Source organism: Phoxinus phoxinus (assembly GCF_949152265.1).
Source record: "Phoxinus phoxinus genome assembly, chromosome: 1".
In the NCBI taxonomy this organism is placed as follows: domain Eukaryota; kingdom Metazoa; phylum Chordata; class Actinopteri; order Cypriniformes; family Leuciscidae; genus Phoxinus; species Phoxinus phoxinus.
Window position 1 is genome coordinate 33087611 of NC_136876.1, and position 22267 is coordinate 33109877.

At 41.1% G+C, this 22267-nt stretch overlaps 1 protein-coding gene across 1 annotated transcript; it reads left to right on the plus strand.

The window, feature by feature from the left end:
• The first annotated feature begins 15188 nt into the window (after positions 1-15188).
• LOC307005130 (uncharacterized protein) lies at positions 15189-21724 on the plus strand. Its single transcript, XM_079624968.1, has 4 exons — positions 15189-15350; positions 18228-18338; positions 18664-18801; positions 21361-21724. Exons 1-4 carry the CDS (start codon positions 15348-15350, stop codon positions 21445-21447), a joined length of 339 nt encoding a protein of 112 aa, XP_079481094.1. The 5' UTR covers positions 15189-15347; the 3' UTR covers positions 21448-21724.
• Positions 21725-22267: the final 543 nt, after the last annotated feature.

Here is a 22267-nt window from a genome sequence, read left to right on the forward strand (position 1 = left end):
CTCAAGTGTTGAGAATAATTATTTTCTGGTCCCGTTTGAATTGTGCCATGAATGTGAACATATGTTGTCTGTGAATTTTTTATATAATCTTTCGTGTGAAGAATGCTACAATTTAGCGGGTAGAAGTTTGATACGGGTAGACTTTGTGTGAGAGCACTTTGTGACTACAACTCTTCGCTGCTTTCGACGCGTTTGAAACGTCAACACCACTAGCTCACGGCTCTAGCTCACGGATCCCGCTAGACATGGCTGTGTCTTTGGTGTACTTCACCGCCTTCTTTCAGGGAGAGGACAAAATGGTTGAGGTTGGCGAAAACCACGGGTAAGTCAACTTTATGGGGTGACGTCACATAGGCGACATGTAGTCTTTCTCGTTATGTCTTTTCCACAACTGCTAGCCGACGAATCATACCATATACTGTCAAACTTGTAACATGAAAGATTATATAAAAAATTCACAGACAACATATGTTCACATTCATGGCACAATTCAAACGGGACCAGAAAATAATTATTTTCTCCCATTCTCTTGCATTGACGGTTTTTCAACTTTGAGGTCCAGCGGGGTTTTACGGAGGGGGCGGGACTTACCAGCTCTATGGGCGAGAGATGGAGAGGAGGAGCGCTGAAGTAAAACCCTGCCCTCTGTTAAATATTCCGTTTCACTCGGAAATGCGTCACAACACTTGAGAAAAGTCGTTTCAAAAGTCGAGGTCCAGCGGGGTTTTACGGAAGGGGCGGGACTTACCAGCTCTATAGCAGAGTAACGGTTTGAGGGGAGTGGTTAAGCATTTAACCAACCCAAGTCGTCAAGCCTATGTCATCAGAAAAAGAACCATTCCAGACCCGGAAGTAACTTTTCAGACTTTGATTAAAGATAACTTCGGCAAAAAAAATTTCCCGTGTATTAACTTGCACGGATTAATTGTTCACCACAAGACTAGTAATATCCGCTAACAAAGTAAATAGGGTCAATTTTGATTTGATTCATGCCGACTTTAAAATGTAACTCTTGAACCTTTATTTCCTGGAGAGTGTTATGGAAATTTTACATTTAGATATGTTTCTTTTACTTTTATATGGGTACAACTTTTATTAACGTTGAAGATGTATTGTTTACTCATGAGCATTTAAAGGAATATAATCATATAAGCTAAGGCACAATAATAAAATATGTAACCAAACATTTAGAGATGTATGAGTTAGAACAAGCTTGCAGGAACAATATGTTCTAAGAAGAACTAAGTAGCAAGTGACTTTTTTACTCCAAGTGTGAAAATATGTGCGCAGCTTTGATCGAACTAAAGATAGGCAATAGGTGTGAAGAAGAGCAGGGGCTGAGAGAGGGGGTTTTTGGGCAGACATGACGTTGCTCAGACCAGTTAGAATTTGGGTTGGACATGAGATAATGAGCTAAGACATCTCCATTTAAGGTAACAAAGGATTTTTACACAGGGTGTGTTAGGGTATATAACCTTGGCGAAAGGGACTAGCCTTCGCCTTCTCATGTCAGATGCTCTCTGTGTGAGAATGCCATAGACCTTCTCATATCAGACGCTGTCTGTATGTTGAACGTCTTATTTCATGCATGAAATAAAATACTTTGTTTAATCTCTTGAGAATCGACTTTGTCTCCTTCATCCAGGTTTTAATATTGATAATTTCCACAACAAATGGCGACGAGGATGCGATTGCAAAACCGATGATCGTCGTGAGGGGAACAGTTGACTGGCCATCCCGAGAGAACACTCTACGGCTTGATATCCTCAAGCTTGAGGAAAGAGAATTGTTCAACTCCTCACGACGACCTAGGTGGACGCAATTAAAGAACTCACAGACAGTGAGACTCACAAGACGGTGAGAGAAAATTTAAATTATTCACATGGTGGATAAGAAAATTATTTGCGTATTGAATATTTTTTCTAAAAGGGTCAGAGTTTTGGAATAAGCGTTTCCAAACAGGGTTTGAGAATAAGCCTAAAAGTAAGTTCTCAAATGCCATGTGTTAATTCTTCTCTAAAAGGGCCAGAGTTTTGAGAATAGGTCTGATAGAAAATTTCTCAAACACCAGACAAGGTGCTCGTTCGAAGTTTCGGACATTAGAGGAGGCACTTGTTTGGGAAAGACCTGCATCGACGGAGACAGGCAATTTTGAAAGTCCTAGATTGACGAATTTAGGCATGTCGTGGTGGCCACGCTGAGAGAAGAATTAACACAGTAAATATAGTGCGTGGTGACCACGCGGGGGAAAATATTTAAATACGCAAATATAAATACTGTTGATTAAGAAGAAGGAAAGAGGAAAATTTATAGGTAAATATAAAGTAATAAAATAATAAATAAAAATACGCAAATATGGATTAATAAAATTAATTAATATAGGGAAATTGAACAAACAAAATTGTCTAAGTAAAAATGGGTAACGAAAATTCAAAAAAGAAGGATGGAGAACAGGTTGATTTCTCGAAGGGTTCATAAAAAATAATGGACAAAGCAATAGGAATTTGGTATCATGAATATGTGCCGTATTTAAAAGAGCAATATGGGTTCAATGGGGGTTTAAGCGTGTCACATTTGACAAAAACAAAAGCAAAATTGGTCTACTCACGTTGTCAAGAGGAAAGACAAGACACATAGAGAAACGCATTATGCAATCTTAAAAATGACATATCTTTGAAAAATGACGTCTGACATTGTTTCTTCTTCTCCCTATTATGGCATTGTTTTTTTTTTGTTTGTTTTTGTTTTGTGAGAATAAGATAGGAGGACAGGATGTATCCGGCTCATCTTCCACCTCCTCGCAATCCTAACCAGATTCCAGCAGCCGCAGAAGGACGGGATCACGCAGTTCCTAACGCACCACACAAAGAACCATGCCACCACTCTGCAGCCCTCCAGAAAATGAAAGTAAAGACTTTGTTCTTGGATGGATTGGACAGTGACATTTCAAAAGCAATTCAAAAGAGCTGTGTCGGATGGCAATTTGCCTCCACAGTAGAAATGAAACATCATGAAGACATCATGAAAGTGCAGCGAAAAATCAACGCAGCCAAGCAAGACAAAGACCTCATGTTGGCCCTGGTGACAATGCAAGGTGTGTATATGGGCAACAACGACTCCACCCATCACCAACAGAACCAGAGAGGAAAAGGCAGAGGAAGAGGCAGAGGATGTGGTCGTGGAAAAGGACCAAACTGTCAACAACAACGCCAAGAGCCCTATGATCCAGACAAATGTTTCAAATGTGGACTTAAAGGACATTGGTATAATGATTGCCCACACGGCAAAGGCAGGAATCAGGCGGATTGAAAGGAGGAGGAGGGGGTGAGCGACGGGGTTCCTGTCTCTCCAGCAGATGAGTATAATTTACCTTTATTTTCTGATTATGCTCTATGCAATGAAGACTTGCTTGCTAGGGTTTTTCTATAAGGCTAATTTTTCTTTACCCTTGATAGAAATGACTGTTAATGACGTATCTTTACTATTTCTGCTTGACACGGGAGCTTCCAATTTGGTAATTAAAGCGACAAAGTTTGAAAAACCAGTTCCACTATCTGGGAAGACGACTTCTTCCAGAAGTGCAACTGGTCATGTGGTCATAGAACAATATTCGAAAACACTTGAGTGTTTAATTGAAGGGGAAAAATAAAATAATAATGTGCATTGTTTTTTAAATTACTAAGTTATGCCCAGTGAATTTAATGCGAAGGGATTTACTTTGTAAGTAGGGTGTTTTTGTTTACTGTGGTGATCAGGGCTTATCAGCTGACATGAGAATGACGCATGAAACTGAAAGCACAGAGGATTTTTCTCTGTTTGTATATGAATGGCAAATTTCTGACACATGTCTGACCACAAAGCGGCTCATGACAGAGTGTTGCCATCTTCTGAATCTATGAGAGACTCAGATTTACATTGCACTTCTCATGTAAGCACTGATCATGATGATGAATATGCGCAGCGATGATTTAATGTTGACATTGATAATGTTGACATAGAAATTGTGACGACTGACTATGTGTATGGGACTGACCAATGGTGTTTTGAATGTGAAATTGACTGACAAACAGACAGTGTTTTATGACATGGAAAATGCACAAGCCATATATCACTGGCCAAACCAGTGAAGGCTGAATGGCGTGACGCGGGTCCCTTCATGGCCAGGTGCCATGAACTGACCGACTGGGTCATAATAGATCAAAAAAGAATGATCTGCCAAAGTGAAGGCACCAAATAGCCATGTCATGAAACACAGAAGTTTGGGAGCAGTCACAGTGTTGGATGAGGAAGTGAAACTAAACAGACTGAGTTTAACACAACTCCCTGTCATAACAGACGGGTTGGAGAGAGTTTCCAAAATGTTTATGGGCTACTGATAAAAAATGATGTAGGTCCGGTTGCAGATTGTGAGCCGATTCAAATAAAGCCTAAATCTGAAAATAGGCAAAATAAAATGCAGTATCCACTAAAAAGGAAGTGGCAGTTTGTAAGTGCCAGGCTCATACTTCGGGTAGTGATGACGTTTCTAAGGAAAACAGGGTGTCAGAGTTTAGCAGCGAAGGCTGTAGCTCGACTTCCTGTTCAGATAACCATAGCAATACGGCTGAATGAGGAACTAGGTGACAGAAGCGATGCAACAACAACAACGCTTCTGCCTATGATAAAGAGAAATGGAAGAAGGCAGGCCGTGAATATAAAAATGGACAATGGGGCCCCAGAAACAAATGGAGATGTTTACTATTATGCAAAATAACTGATTTACCAAAGTTTTTTCCACAGTGGCAGCAGATTTTTGCAGCAGATGTTTGATTTGTGGTATTAACAATGTGGGGAGGGGTCAGGCAATGAGACAGGGGGGCATCCCAGGCCGCCAAGACCATTCTCAAATGTAATGCTCGATTATATTGAATTATCAAAATCTGACAAAAAGAAATACTGCGTAGTGGCAGTCGACATGTTTTCAGAATGGGTAGAAGCCATGCCAACAACAAAGGCAGATTAAAAAAGGAATGGCAAAACTATTCCTACAAGAAATTATCCCACCATGGGAATTTCAAATCCTGAAAAATTATTAAGTGGCAATGGTTCACATTTTGTAAACAGTGCAATTTCAGCAGTTGAAGCATTCCTGGGTACATCCGGAAGCGGGAGGAGCTAACTTACATGAGAATGAGAAAGAGGGGACGCGCACAGCTCTCATCATTTGAGATTCTGTTTGCTCGCCCACCTCAGATGGACTGGGAGGCACGAAATCCTCGAACATTGCCTGACACCACTATTTGTGAGCATGACATGTTGCAATATTGTGTTGAGCTGGATAAGGTGTTCTGTGATATCTCAAAACAGGTCCAGGCAGCAGTTCCAGAGCCAGCTGAGACGGCCCTGCACAGCTTCCGAGGAGAGTTCGTGTTGATAAAGGATCTGAGACGAAAGCATTGGAAGGCGAAAAGGTGACAGGGACCATTCCAGGTTTTGCTGACAACTCAAAATGCGGTGAAAGTCGAGAAGCATCAGCTCATGCGGCTAGCTGCAACGGAAGAAGAATCCCACTCAAAGCTAACGAGTGCCAAACAGAGATCAGACTAACCAGAGACGTGTCATCCCGTAGGTTACCAATTTGAAAACCACCGTCACTGGAGAGCAGACGAATCAATAGTAAGAGACGATTGTGCAATTTCAGGAGTGGTCAGAACTGTATCAAGGACTTTGTGGAACTTTAACGGCGTGGGCATTGAAATAACCTGTCTGATCATATCAACTAGACCTGCCCTGAGACCAAAAATACATCGAGAAACGGGACTGATATCGTCCAAACAAGAACATTTTCTCGCCTGACAAGGTTGTAATGTGTGGCAATAGGTCACTAAATCTTATCCTCTTAATTAGTGTGGCTGTAAGCCTAGCACGAGATGATAGCATATAGAGGTGAAAATGACAAAGGGAAAATGGGGTAAGACCATGTATTTTTGTAAGGATCCATGTCAAGGGCAATATGTGTACGGAGGTAATCAGGATGCTATCAGAGAGGGTCTATTGACCAAGGCGGGGTATGTCTCACTTCAGGGTGATTAAATTAGAATATTAGAGTGATGCCAGAGTTTTTGGAATTAGAAGAAATCACGGAAAATTTAGGAGAATTAATAGGGTTAATTCCATGTACTATGTAGAAATTACTGAATGTGAAAATTCTATAGAAATCAAATTATCTCCAAAGAAAGTCAAAAGTCAGAACCCATCAGAACACAGCACTAGAGACTTTGACAATGTATGGGCAGTGAAACCACAATTAGGCGACGTATGTTTATGTAAATTAGGGACCCAACAAGGGGCAATAATGGCTGGTACAGCACACTGTAAAACCACGATAATCATGAATAATAACAAATGTATAACATCTAATGGTACAAATATCACATGTCCAGGTGACGACGATGACCTCGGAGAGACAACAGCTTGAACAGTATGTGCACACCCTTCCTAAGAAATGGATGGGGTGCAGTTATCCAGGACTTTTAGATGTAGGAGGTTTATTCGAAAATATGCAAAATGTTAGGAACCTCTTGTTGTTTTAATTTGACTGACGTCTATCAAAATGTATCAGACATAATAGAACACATGAAAATGGCCATAGCCACTCCAGATGAAATGTAATTTTCACTAGATAATTGGTTCTTGGGCCTGCAGGGGTGGACGAAATTGTTAATAAGTACGATTATGCCAATCGGATGTTTGATTTTCATTTTGATTTTTCTTTTAATGATTCCATGTTTAATGAATTGTATTTCTAGAATCACTGCTAAGGCAGTGACTGCCACAATGGTGAGAATGAGTCCAGGGGAATACACAACAGTGATAAGTAGAGCACCAGAGGTGAAGTTAATGTGTCAGTGGCTGATGATGATGAGGATTATGAGAACAAGAGCGAACATGAGTTTGACTAGGAAATTAAGTAACCATGGAAAAATTTACCTGTTGTGAATTACTATGATTATGGAAGAGTAAATGTAAAATTGTGTGTATGTTCTTTGAATGAACATATGGGGGATTGTTATGGAAATTTTACATTTAGATATGTTTCTTTTACTTTTATATGGGTACAACTTTTATTAACGTTGAAGATGTATTGTTTACTCATGAGCATTTAAAGGAATATAATCATATAAGCTAAGGCACAATAATAAAATATGTAACCAAACATTTAGAGATGTATGAGTTAGAACAAGCTTGCAGGAACAATATGTTCTAAGAAGAACTAAGTAGCAAGTGACTTTTTTACTCCAAGTGTGAAAATATGTGCGCAGCTTTGATCGAACTAAAGATAGGCAATAGGTGTGAAGAAGAGCAGGGGCTGAGAGAGGGGGTTTTTGGGCAGACATGACGTTGCTCAGACCAGTTAGAATTTGGGTTGGACATGAGATAATGAGCTAAGACATCTCCATTTAAGGTAACAAAGGATTTTTACACAGGGTGTGTTAGGGTATATAACCTTGGCGAAAGGGACTAGCCTTCGCCTTCTCATGTCAGATGCTCTCTGTGTGAGAATGCCATAGACCTTCTCATATCAGACGCTGTCTGTATGTTGAACGTCTTATTTCATGCATGAAATAAAATACTTTGTTTAATCTCTTGAGAATCGACTTTGTCTCCTTCATCCAGGTTTTAATATTGATAATTTCCACAACAAGAGTGAGCTAAGTAATCCAACGCTATACTCTCTTTCTCTTTTCTCACCATTCGGCTAGTCTTTAGAAGCGGGGGGGGGGGGGGGGGGGGGGGGGGTTGTTATTGAGTGATGTTGTGGGACAAAGGGGAAATAAGGAGTTGTCCCTTTAATGTCGTAAGGGCGTAAATTGTAGTACGAGCGGGAGGGAATCATGGGTATTGTAGTCCGGAACACGCATGGGGAGTGTACAGCATAGTACGAGCGGAGATGTGTTTTTCCTTGTTTTTCCTGTTGTTTTTCGGTTGAGATGCACTGAGTATTTGTGTTCACTGCAACATTGTGGGTCATGTGAATGCAGGCCGGAGATATCAATAAAGCAGCATACTCAGGACACTTTGTATAACTCGTCATTTGCACGGACTTGAGTGACTGGTAAACTGTTACGCACACACGGCTGCTGAGACGGAGAGCGCCGAAGTGAAAAAGATAACATTGGGGGCATCGTCCGGGATCTTGTTCGTCGCATTTGGTGAGTTATATGGACAATCTGAATGGTAAACTGAAAGCAGATGTTGTCAGAGAGAGATAGCAACATGACGGATGCGCGTGAGAGAGAGAGGATGACGAGAAAATACTCTCATACAAATAAGAGCAGTCAAGTGAACCCTGCCATATCTGTAATGACGGAGAATGAGGAAAAACGGACGCACATCTCATTCGCGGATTGGTTAAATGAATTGGAAGTTCAAGTGTCCAATAGTGAAAGTAAAAATAATCCGTTCAAGCAAAGTTTTGTTTCTTGCCCTCAATCAGCTACAATTAATGGACCTGCGCGTTGCTTTGAGCCAAAAATACGACCACAGGCTATGAGTGAAACCAACCCTTTCAAAAGTGTTGTGGAAAGTGAGTTTACATATGACAGTGGAATTGACACACCATGTTACATACAGAGCACGCCAGCAAATCTGAACTACTACCCACAAGCTGTGTACAAAGACCTAACTGTTAGACCAATGTCACGATATATGTCACCAATTAATCACTTTCCACATGAGAGTGGTACAGTCCAGCATAGCGTCCATGAGGCTGAAAATAAAACTGCTTATATGAATGCTGATGAGAGTTGTTTTCCTGAGTTTATCAGACCCCGCCTGCAGGGAAGAAAACCACGTCAGGCATGTTACGATCTATCATCTGACAGTGGAGAGGAATGTAGTACCCCAAGAGAAAGAATTCCTACTCTCCGACCAGGTCAGTTTGATGGTTCAATGTCATGGAGAGAGTTCCTAAATCGTTTTGAGGATTGTGCCAGAGCTAATCACTGGTCTGAAAGGACAATGACTGTGCAGATGAGGTTTTGTTTGGTCGGAGCAGCAGGTGCAGTGATACATAAAAACCCCAGGTCGAGTAGATGGGATTACGCTCGCATTGTGGAGGAAATGGATGCCGCGTACGGCCCGTCATCCGAGCACGCAGCTGCCATTGGGATAGAGCTGAGGCAGAGGGTACGCAAGGCAGATGAGCCACTACATGTGTTAAGAGATGATATCTATGAGAAAGTCTCCATTGTCTATGCAGATCGGTCTGAAAGAGAGCAGGACTCCATCAGCGTTGAAGTGTTCACTAACGCCATGGGGGATGCTGACATTGTGCAAAGACTGCTGGAAGAGCGCCCACGTACACTGGGTCGTGCTTACGATATTGCTCATAGATACAAGACCACACGACGAACTGCCGCCAGTGTAACACAACTCATGCAGTCGGCCACAAGGCCAATGGAACGGAGAGCCAGAGCTGCAGCAGTCCGTGAATGCCACGAACCGAGTGAAAGTGAAGGAGAGGGCTCAGTGTCGCCACACTCTGATCAGAGACAGAAAACATTCAGAATGGAATCCAAACCGCACCAATTGAGATTCAACAAACGAGGGAAAATTAATTGGGGAGAGATTGTATGCCACAACTGCCAAGGCATTGGACACATGAGACGGAACTGCCCTTCACCCAGGCTCGATCTGCTCCAGATGGTGTAGCTCCAGCACTACACCATTCTGCTGACATCCAACCTACTTCCACCGTTCTCCAGGTAAAGGGTGCTGGTCCTGAGATGTGTATACACACACTGTTATACAGCATGGAGCTATGTGCTCTCTTGGATAGCGGAGCGAGAAGGAATGTGCTACCCCGTCACTGCTATGAGGCTATTAATGAAGGAGTTCGACCCCCACTCAAACTATCAACAGTACAGGCTCTGCAAGGAATAGGTCCTATAAATGTGAATGTTCTTGGGGAAGTCCACGTGCCGATACAGGTCGGAACACACACAGTCTGCGTTAACTTCATTGTAGCCGATGTAACAGAGGACACAGAAACCATTCTTGGACATCCGTTCCTGGAACAAGCACGGGCACGTCTCGACTTTGGCAGTCAGAAAATTGTACTGTTCGGTGAGCAGATACCTTACTTTAATCCCAAAAACAAACCCAGGGTACACGTTGTTAGAATAGCACGCACCGCTGTTCTGGAAGCGGGACGTGAATATATCGTGCCAGGAAATGCACATTTCCGAGAGCATGTGCAGGGCAATGTGTTACTGAGTCCAACAAAAGGGTTTATGGAAAAACACAGAGTGTTGGTGGCACGGATTGTAGTTGATGCTCAACCCAATAAACAGATTCCAATAAGACTGTATAACCCAGGCACCATTGCCGTGCAAGTAAGGAAGGGGGCCATTGCCGGGTTTCTACAGCCTGCAAATGTCGTGAAGGTTGCCAATTCTGAGCTGCCAACGGCGAGCCCAACCACCGCAACGGTTCCAAGTCACTTACAGTCTTTATATGCTGAGAGTATAGTGCATCTGGGGAAGTCGGATCAAGAAGAGCTAGCAGAACTCCTGAGCACTTATGGTGATGTTTTCTCGGCTGGACCGATGGACCTTGGTCGCACCAACCTGGTGCAACATGACATCCAAACACGACCATGTCCACCGGTAAAACAGCAGCCCCGAAGAATGGCCTTTGAGAAACAGCGCAGTGCAGACGAACAGATTCAGCAAAACCTTGACACTGGTTTAGCTGCCCCTAGCCATAGCAGCTGGGCTTCGCCAATTGTTATGGTACGGAAGAAAGATCAGACATACAGACTGTGTGTGGACTATAGAATCCTGAATGAACGCACTATCAAAGATGCTTACCCCCTTCCGCGAATTCAGGATACCCTGGACACTCTGTCTATGGCGAAATGGTTTAGCACCCTGGATCTAGCCTCAGGCTATTGGCAGGTGGAGTTAACTCCAAGTGCACGGCAGGCTGCTGCGTTCTGCAGCAGGAAGGGGTTATTTGAATGGAATGTGATGCCATTTGGGCTGTGCAACGCCCCAGCGACGTTCCAGCGCTTAATGGATCGTGTCCTGGCTGGACTACAATGGGAAATTTGCTTAGTCTATTTGGACGACATAATTGTCCTGGGGAGGGATGCCAAAGAAATGATTCAGCGCCTAGCGCAGGTATTCGAAAGGTTGCGCCAGGCCAACCTCAAGTTGAAACCTGCCAAGTGCTGCCTCTTCCGCCGCCAGGTGATCTATCTTGGTCATGTAGTTTCAGAGGAGGGCATCAGCACTGATCCTCAGAAGGTGGAAAAGATTCGGGAATGGCCACAGCCTACAAGTGTTAATGAAATCCGACAATTCGTTGGTTTAGCATCTTACTATCGGCGCTTTGTCAGAGATTTTGCCACAGTGGCTAAGCCCCTTCATGATCTGTTGCGGAAGAATGCCAGATTTCAATGGACTCCTGAAAGTAATCAAGCATTTGAAAAACTGAAGGAGCTACTCACCACCGCTCCTGTTCTGGGGTATCCTATGGATCATGGCGACCTCATTCTCGATACGGATGCCAGCAATTTCGGAATCGGAGCTGTGTTATCCCAACTCCAACATGGTGAGGAACGCGTACTAGCCTATGGCAGTCGAGGATTGACACTAACGGAGCGGAATTACTGCACCACACGGAGAGAGTTGTTGGCTGTAGTGGAGTTCTCAGCACATTTCCGTCAATATCTTTTGGGCAGACCGTTTGTCGTACGGACAGATCACAGTAGTCTGCAGTGGCTGATAAACATGAAAGAACCAGAAGGACAGTTGGCTCGGTGGTTGGAAAAGCTTGGAGAGTATGATTTCAAGGTTGTGCATCGGCCTGGGCGCCAACATGAAAATGCAGATGTGCTATCCAGGAGGCCATGTCGTTCGAATTGTGCCTGCAGCCTTAAAGAACCCTCTTCCAATAGCCCTCAGGTTTGTCATCAGGCAGTTCAGTGTGATTTTGACATCGGACCTGGAAATGGAAATGCTAATCCCGAGTTCTGTCCAGTGGGGGTAGTGCAGCCTGTCATGACGGCAAGTACTGCTCCATTCCTAGGGTGGACTGCTGAGGAACTTCGCTCCACTCAGGCAACTGACAGCGATATTGCCCCAATCAAAAGGTGGATGGAGGAAGGTGGGGAAAGGCCCCCCTGGGGTGACGTGTTGCCTTATGGACCGGCGACTAAAGCTTACTGGAGCCAGTGGAAGAGATTGTATCTAAAAGATGGCACCCTGGTAAGGCGTTTCTACCTGATGGAGGGCCCCGAGTTTTATCCTCAAATTATCTTGCCAAAAGTCTTTCGGAAGGATGTCATGCATCAGATGCACGATGGACCAGTGGGTGGACACTTCGGGGTGGAGCGGACGCTGTCCCGATTACAGTCACGGTATTACTGGTACCAGATGCGGGAGGATGTTACACTCTGGTGTCGCACGTGTGCCAGCTGTGCTGCGAAGGCTCGACCCACAAAGACCCCACAAGCGCCAATGGGCACTGTTCGGGTTGGGGCTCCCATGGAAAGGATTGCTGTTGATTTGATGGGCCCCATGAACGAAACGGAACGATTCAACCGTTACATTCTTGTTGTGCAGGACTATTTCACTAAGTGGGTGGAAGCCTACCCTCTGCCCAACGACCAGGCGGTCACTGTTGCGGAGGTTATAGTTACTGAATGGGTCTGTCGCTACGGAGCACCATCGACACTGCATAGTGACCAAGGCTCTAACTTCGAATCTTGTGTTTTCCAAGCGATGTGTGAATTATTAGGAATTGAGAAGACTCGAACGACACCTTTCCGACCCCAGTCGGATGGACAAGTGGAGCGGTTTAACGCCACCCTCCAGAAAATACTGGCTACCACTTCAGAGCGGTGTCACTGGGACTGGGATGTCATGGTTCCCATGGCTGTGATGGCTTACCGAGCTACCAAGCATAGCTCCACTGGTTTCACCCCAAACATGATGCTCTTCGGCCGGGAGTTGACAGAGCCTGTTGATCTAGTTGTAGGACTGCCTTTTAATGAAACCTCAGCTCCCACTCCCCCACAATATGTTGCTGAAATGAGAGAAAGGTTAGAGTTGGCACATCAAATTGCCAGAGAGCAACTGGGTCGTTCTGTTGAACGTGCCAAAAGGCAATATGACAAGAATGTGGCAAGGACACATTATAAGGTCGGTGATGCTGTGTGGTACCTCATAAAAGGGACTAAAAGGGTGCAAAATAAGATCAGGAAGTTCCTACCTGCCTATGAGGGTCCTTACTTCGTTCTGGGACACCTGGATGATATGGTGTATCGGATCCAGAAAGGTCCAAAGACAAAAGTGAAGGTCGTTCATCACGATAAGCTCAAGCCGTATCATTCCCGACAACCCTTGGAAAATAGCTGGGTGTTTAAGAGTTTGGAGGCCTGGCAACCCCAGGAGGTTCCTACTCCCAGTCTTGGGGCTAACGTTAGTGACCTTGACCTTGAGCTTGGCCTCACTCACCTCTTTGCAGAGGAACCTGTAAATGACAGCGGCTTGGCTGTACTTGATGAAACGTATTGTGTGCCAATGACTAAACAGGAGGATAGAAATGTGCAGTGCGGAGAAGGTAGCACGGTGCAACCAAGTCAACCATGGACTGTTAACGGCCAAATCGGGGGTAGGCCGCCACGAGTTAAGAGACCACCAAAGTGGTTTGGTGACTGGACAAACTGATGCTCAAGGAAAAGAGACTTTGACGAACATACAAACTGTTCCACTGTTAAAAGAGAATTAATGTTGCATTAATGTTTTTTTTTTTTTTTTATATGTTGACCCATGTGGATGTTATTTGTTGTGCATATGGGCGAGTTCATCAATAACAAGATATTATTACTGTTAACATCTTTGTGTGCAAAAGCTCAGCTGCTATTCCCTCCTTTAGAAAAAAAGAAAAAAAGGGGTATGTGGAAGAGAGATCCCATCCACTAATTGGACTGCTTCCAAAAAGAGACTGTGTGTACTAAACTTTTATGCCATCCTTTCCCCCCCTTCCAAGCACCGTGCTACCCTCTGCCTTATGGACTGTTTACCCTGTCACGTGGGGCTGGATTACAAAGGCTAGTATATCAATTGAGTGGAGTTTGCTAACATGGACTGTATGCTCCATCAAGTGAAGTTGCCTTAAAAAAAAAAAAAGAAACAGGACGCAGTATGTTGGATGTATTCCTTCCTGTTATTTGCACTGTGAAATGTTTATATATTTTATGTTTTTCTATGCAAGAGGTGCTGGATTGGTATTATAGTTAATTACCATTCCAGAGTGGGGGTAGTGTTGTGGGACAAAGGGGAAATAAGGAGTTGTCCCTTTAATGTCGTAAGGGCGTAAATTGTAGTACGAGCGGGAGGGAATCATGGGTATTGTAGTCCGGAACACGCATGGGGAGTGTACAGCATAGTACGAGCGGAGATGTGTTTTTCCTTGTTTTTCCTGTTGTTTTTCGGTTGAGATGCACTGAGTATTTGTGTTCACTGCAACATTGTGGGTCATGTGAATGCAGGCCGGAGATATCAATAAAGCAGCATACTCAGGACACTTTGTATAACTCGTCATTTGCACGGACTTGAGTGACTGGTAAACTGTTACGCACACACGGCTGCTGAGACGGAGAGCGCCGAAGTGAAAAAGATAACAGTGAATTAATTAATAAATTAAACATCGATTCAGTTTAGTTTATTAAAGATTTGATTTAATAAAGTTAATAACATAATAAATGCCTGGATAAGGTTTTAAAGCGGGGATTTAAAACTGTAATATACAAGAAAGGAGAAATCTTTGTCAGGCTTCTTTTTTCTTTTTTTTTTTTTTCAGGCATATCTATCCAAAGAATTAACACTGGAGGACTAAACCTAACCTACCATTAAATACGTTTATGGTATTAAAAATCTGTCAGCATAGTAATATGCACATATTACACAAGCCTAAGAAGAATTCGTGAAATGGCTTCTAGCTTTATTTATTTATTATTATTATTATTATTAATTTCAATTTAATTCATTTCAATTACTTTATGTAAACGCTAAAAAATATTCATAATGTATAGCACAAAAGTCTGCGTTCATTGCAGTATTCGTTTCCATTCCACTGTCGGACTTTTTATGATGTTTTTAATATGGATTAAGTTTGGTCCTTCCATGTCGCCGTACACTCATAGGAAGTCGTATCGCGGTTGCTAGGACAACATTGGTCAGCTTCGCTGAAGAACAATGTGCTATACGAGTGAACATCTGGTTTAATTAAATTAAAGATATCACCTGATAACTGAAAACCCTGTTCAATTACACTGGGAATGCAGGGACGTTATAATGGTATGTAAGATGTGTTTTGTGTAATTTAAATGAAGATTTGTCACTTACAGCAGCAGCTGCGTCTTCTAACGTAACCAAGCGTTCAAGCTAAGTTACTAACGTTTTTTCCCTTACAAATTAAGGTTTAGTGTTTTACGTTTTTTCTTTAACCATAACCACCTGCGCAATACTGTTTTAATAATAATAATAAAGCACACTCATTTACATACGAATTAACTTCGCCTGTATTTAATAACGTTAAGTTAGGTGCTCCGTCAGAATTTGATTCAGAGTGTTTTTTATTTTTAAGTTATTAATAATTAAGTTATTTTGACAGAAATCCTAGCTTTCAGACACAACCAAACTTGCACATAGTTCATCAGGTGTTACTATCTAGTCAAGTCCCCTTTGTTTATATTGCTCTTTACAATACATATAGTTTCAAAGCAGCTCAAGTTGAAGTCAGTTAATTCTGTGTTGAATAATTTTGGTTCAATGAGGAAAATTCTCCAATAATGAACTGAGTTCAATTCAGCTTTAAAGCAACTCTGTAGAAAACAGTGGTGTCATCGTCCGGCTCAGTTCAGTTCAGGTCTCCCTCTCCTCCAATAGTGTCAGTACAGTCAAATCAGTAAAATTACTAAATATTAGTTAACTATCAAAGATATTAAAGAGTAATTTGTTCATATAGGCTAGTATTCATTTTCTGATTCACTACACAATTTGTGTATGCATGAGTTAAAATTGGTGTTACTGTACATTTTGTCTAATTTTATAAATTAATATGTTTGGGGCAACATGTATTATGTCTTACTCTTATTACTCTCTTGCATTTCAAAGATTGGCATCTCAATTACTGCATTATCCTGATTCTCCCCTTATCTCATGGATAGGCAATACGTAAGCTGTTTGAGTACATGTCTGCACAATTACAAATCCATCACTGCTTAACTCAAACAGGGTGTTTGTTTAGTTTAGTTTAGTTTAGTTTATTAGTTTATAATGACGTGGACAATCCCTTTTGATAAAAAGAGCAGCTTTAGCCTCTACGGCTAATTTCCAGCTGTAGTCCCCGGCCCGATGTTAAAATGCATACATCAAATAAAATAAATTACAATTATATTTACAGCAGTGCCAAGCAAAAAGGAGTAAGACATACAAACATGTGGCACACAATTGAGGCAAGCACAAACAAGCAAGCACAAATTGCACAGGCATAAAAGCAGTTCATGCAATAAAACAGTACAAATTGGCACAAAGAATAATCACACAGAGACCACATTGAAGCACATACAGGACATAACATTGAGGCAAGCAGCAGAGATCAAGTAGCAGCAGCATGACCATGTCACATCGAATACACATCACATCTATCAGATTAATGTGTGCAGTTATAATTGTCGGACAGCCAGTTTTTAAGGTGTGTAGTAAAGGTAGAATATGTATGTCTTTGATTGTGGTGGGCAATGAATTCCAGTTGTGTATTGCTGTAACAGAAAATCCTAATTGACCAAATGTGCTTTTCCTAAATGGGATTAGAAGGTCACCTCGTGGGATGCTTCTAGTATTCTGACTGCTATTATTACGTTGAATTATTAATGAATTCAAAGGAGCAGGTCAGGAGCAGTATAATGCAAAATTTTGTAGACCAGACAGATGTTTTTGTATTTGATTAGCCTACATCTTCCCAGCTTAACAGTTTATGGTTATTAAGAATAATGCAATGATGTGAACTGTTAGGCTTCTGGTCCAAAACTTTTCCGAAACTGTTCCCCAGGGATCAATTATTGGCCCATTATTATTCATTATCTACATTTTGCCTCTTGGACAAATTATTAATGGTCATGGTGTAGCTTATGTTACTGGTTACTGATATTCAGATAAATACAGCTTGCCAGCCAGATTCTGTTCACCAGACTCACTCGCTGTCCTCATGTGTCAATGAATTGAAGGGCTGGCTCCAACTTTCTTAGTTTGAACTTGAGCAAAAACTGAGATCCTATTTACTGTTCCCCCAACTCTATAAAAAAAATATAACTAATGATCCTAGCTTTGACCCTGATGCTACATCAGTTTTTCCATCTGACTGCCACGGTCAGAAACTTGGGAAACTCTAAATTCTTCACTGACCCTAGATGCCTATATTAGCATTGACTACCTGCACACTCTATCTCCTGCTTGCAATATATTCAAAATTCTGCTGCAAGAATATTAACTTAGACTACACAATCTGCACATATTAGCCTACTCCCATCCTATTTAACCTCCACTGGCTGCCTGTATCATTCTGTGGTCTTCAATGCATGGTCTTCACTCAATGGTCTTGCTCCCTCCTATTTTTCTGACATACTTTCTCCCTATATTCCTTCTCGATCACTCCAATCTTCTGGGTGTGAACTTCTTTTTGTTCCTAGATTTCACCTTTCGTCAATGGGCGGCAGCGGCAGGTCTTTTTTCTGTTATAGCACCTAAACTATTTAACTCACTCCCCTGACACTTATGACAATTATCTGTATCCATGGATTAAAATCACAGCTCAAAACAGCCTATTTGTTTGCCCAATATAATCAGTCATAATTTGTATCTCCTTCAAATCACAGCCCAAATCACAGATTATCAGTTATAATGTGTTCTTCCATTATTATCAGTCATGTTGATGTTTTTTTACCATCTACCTTCGACATTGTCTATACAATGTTACAGTTCTTTGTTGTGAAAATAAATCTTTCTTGTACAACTAAATAATAGCCTGGCTTTGAATAATGTTTTTATTTTGAAAACGAAATAAATGACTGATTCTCAAAAAGTACTAATTCTTATTACAAAAAAATTGAGATTTTTCCATAAGCTGTATTGATGTCTAGTGAAGTCAAGTGCTGTTTCCTTCAACTCTGTCAGGCTGTTCCTGTGTGGGCTCTCTCTCTCCCGCTGCCTGCCATCATCATGATCTCTGTGGGACTCTATATGATGGTCCTTGCGGCTGTGCTGTGGTGTCACCACTGTCTCAAGGTACTTCAACCTCATCAGTTCCTCTTTCTGAAGAAACTTCATGAAACGTTACTGTAAGCCAAATTGCTGAACAATCTACTTGAATAAATATTAATGGCTGTTGTGTTGCTATACACTAAGTCCAGTAAGTATACACTTTTCACAGTTGCCTTGCTCTGAATCTCACTTCCTGCTGTTTTCAGTTCTATCTTTTGAGTAATTTTGGCAGTGTGGATCTCTCTCTCTCTCTCTCTCTCTCTCTCTCTCTCTCTCTCTCTCTCTCTCTCTCTCTCTCTCTCTCTCTCTCTCTCTCTCTTCCTCTTCCTCTTCCTCTTCCTCTTCACAGGCCAAGTGTGATCCACGGTGTTCAGATTGCTGTGCAGGTTTCTCTCCTTGTGAGTACTGTTTAGTGTGTGCCCAGTCATGTGACTGTCGTCCACCCTCTCTGCGATCCTGCCTGGACTACTCCTGTCCCTCCCCTAATGTAAGTCATATGTCGCCAATTTCGTTTTGTTTTAAGCTGGATGTACACTGCATTGTTTTTGCCATCATTTTGAAACCTTAGACACATTTCAGGAATCGTAAAATAACTTTTTCATTGTTAGGAAACCCCTGAACTTTTTGATTGTTTAGGGTTATAAGGCCAATTAAATGCCTTGGTAACACTTTATAATAAGGTCTGATTGGTTAACATTAGTTAACCCATTAATTAACTATGAGCAATATAATTTTAAAGCATTTACTAACCTTTTTTAATGTTAGTTAATAAAAATACATTGTTTATTTTAGTCCATTAAATACTGTAAAGTTCTGTCTTGAAACGCTAGAATCTAGATGGCGCAGGCTAATAGGCTAACTCGATCTGCTTACAATCACATAATTCTCTATAGAGCACCGCTGATTAGTTCCTGCTATATTAGTAGCCAATGATCTCACATGCTCAACCTTCAAATACTTGGGTAGCATTTGTCTTACGCCCGTTTCACACATACTCCGTATGCAGTGCGTTTGCGGTGCGTATTTTTTTCCGTACCCATGTTAACAGGTTAGAGCTTTCACACTGCACACGGATGCGGTCCGGCAATCCGCTCCAGTTGCGGTGCGTATACAGCAGTGCAGCGATCGTTTACGCACAGAGTCTATTTTCTGCTGTGCTGCACCGCACCGGAGCGTATTGTTCACATTGAAATAAATATAGATTGACAAGAAACTGTAATAATTTGATCATAGCTACTCATAATTACAGTTAATGTGTTCTACATTTACTAAATTACAGGATCAAGAAATTAAAAAAGTTTTAAACGAGAATATAAATATATATTATTGCTGCATGTTGTTCTATTTAAACATTAATATGTAGGCCTACTGTGTTGCCCTTTTTATTTATTTTGTTTATCGTCACATTCAACCTTCATGTCATGCGAATTTATTAAATGTAAATGAATATCTGAATATGTAGTTGTAGTCTATATGAATTCATAAGTAAATCATATTATATAGTTTTATTTTTGAATATAAAGAAGTTAAACAGGGTGTAATTATAAGTTTGTTATAGTTATGTAGGCTAGTTATAATTAATTTTGACTATGTAATTGTAAATCAAAATGTTTAACTTTTTGGTGCTACAGCCAGCCTTATTTATAGCAGAGGATACTCGTTTTAATGTAGTGGCATGTGCTAACAATAATTATTATATCAAATATTAATTTCCAAAAAGGTCCTTTGTCTTCTGGGGGCTAGCCCTCTCCCGGTTCTTATTTTTTTTTTTAGTCTTAAAATATGCATTTATAATCAGTATTTATACATTTGTATTCTAATTTAAAATATTTGTGTATTATATCTTAGCAACAGATATAGCGTGATAGCTTTTCTTCTGTCAACAACTCGAACTAAAACAAAGAATCACAATGATTAAAATTAATTTCATACTGTTGTAATGTCTGTAACAATGTCAAAGTTAAAGTTTGGTTTTAAAATCAAAATTACTTAGCCTACCCATTTTTTATTTTGTGACACAGAAACTACGTATCAGTAGCGCTCTGCAAACGCAGCATATGTGAAAGCACTATAGCGCGTGCTGCTCCAGTACCGCACACGCACTGCAACACGCACCGCACACGCACTGCATACGGAGTATGTGTGAAACGGGCGTTATCAGTGCAGCGCCTCAACCCTCCATCTTCCCCAGCTCCACATGTATAGATCTGCTACGGGTAATTCATGTACCGTATTTTCCGGACTATAAGTCGCTCCGGAGTATAAGTCGCATCAGTAAAAAAATGCGTCATGAAGAGAAAAAAAAACATATTTATGTCGCACTGGACTATAAGTCGCATTTATTTAGAAATTTATTTCACAAAATCCAAGACCAAGAACAGACATTTAATCTTGAAAGGCAAGTTATTAAACTACACAATAGCCACAGAACAACAGGCTGAATAGGTGTCCAGTATGTTAACGTAACACATTAACAGTTATTCAGTTACAGTTATTGTTTTTAATATGGTGTCTCTTTTCTTCTATATGCCGATGATACCCAAATCTATCTTCCCTTACAGCGCAACAACAAATATTCTCTTCAGCCACTTTTAGATTGCCTAAACGAATTTAAGGATTTTTTCCTAAATGAAAATAAATCTGAAACTATTTAGTTTGCCCCTAAGGAAAACAGTGTTTTTGACTTTGATCTCAGCTTTCTCGCTTCATATAATACACAAAACCACATTCAGACGCAATAAATAATACATTAAGGCAATTCTAGATGGCATTCTATGTGTTGTCTGTCACTCATCATTAGAGCGCCACCCTCAGGCTGAATAAAGCAAGGACAATTCTGAATTCTGTCAAATGTGTGTCTGATGTGTTCAGCAATTATAAAGCTTACAAAATGTTTATCATAAACTAGTGTTAAGACCCAGAATCTGCCTTTCCTAAATTTACGGCCAGGAGCACCCACTGCCTATAGATATGAACAGAAGTGGTATAAACCTCCTCATACTGTCAGCAGGTTTTTCTTGTTCATCATCATTTCTTCTTATTGCAGTGTGCGATGTGGGATTGTGCTTGTACCTGTCAACCACCAGAGTGTGACTCCATCAACTGCTTCTGCTTTGAGATCAAGTTTAAGTAGAAGGAAAGGTGGAGGAAAAGAGGAATTCCCACCTCACTTTAAAAGATGCCTTAACTCCAAGTGACACTTAAGTATGTTTTAAGGTAGAAACTGTGATTCAGTCTTTGGTTGTTCTGTAATGTTTGCATCATTTGGGAGACATTACAGCATCCTTCCTATTCACGGTCATTGTTTTAACCTAAATTAACCTTTAAAACATTGGTTTTAAAAGATTTAGATGTGCATTTATTGGGAATATACAGTGCTATGCATAAGTTTAGACACCCATGCTAAAGTTGACTAAAAAGAGGAATAAAAAATCATCCTTTGGAAATTGAACTTAATGCCTTAATTTAAAAAAATAGGAAAAATCCAACCTTTAAGGACACCAATTTTCTTTGTGAATGAATAATGTATCGTAAATAAATAAATTTTCTTCCTTAAAATACAGGGTGCATAAGTTTGGACAACCCTATGTTAAATTCCCATAGAGGCAGGCAGATTTTTATTTTTAAAGGCCAGTTACTTCATGGATCCAGGATACTCTGCATCCTGATAAAGTTCCCTTGGCCTTTGGAATTAAAATAGCCCCACATCATCACATATCCTTCACCATACCTAGAGATTGGCATGGAGTACTTTCCATAAGATCATCTCTCAATGCAAATCAAACCAGCTGTTAGGCTAACTGAAATAAAACCATGCCAATCTCTAGGTATGGTGAAGGATATGTGATGATGTGGGGCTATTTTAATTCCAAAGGCCAAGGGAACTTTATCAGGATGCAGAGTATCCTGGATCCATGAAGTAACTGGCCTTTAAAAATAAAAATCTGCCTGCC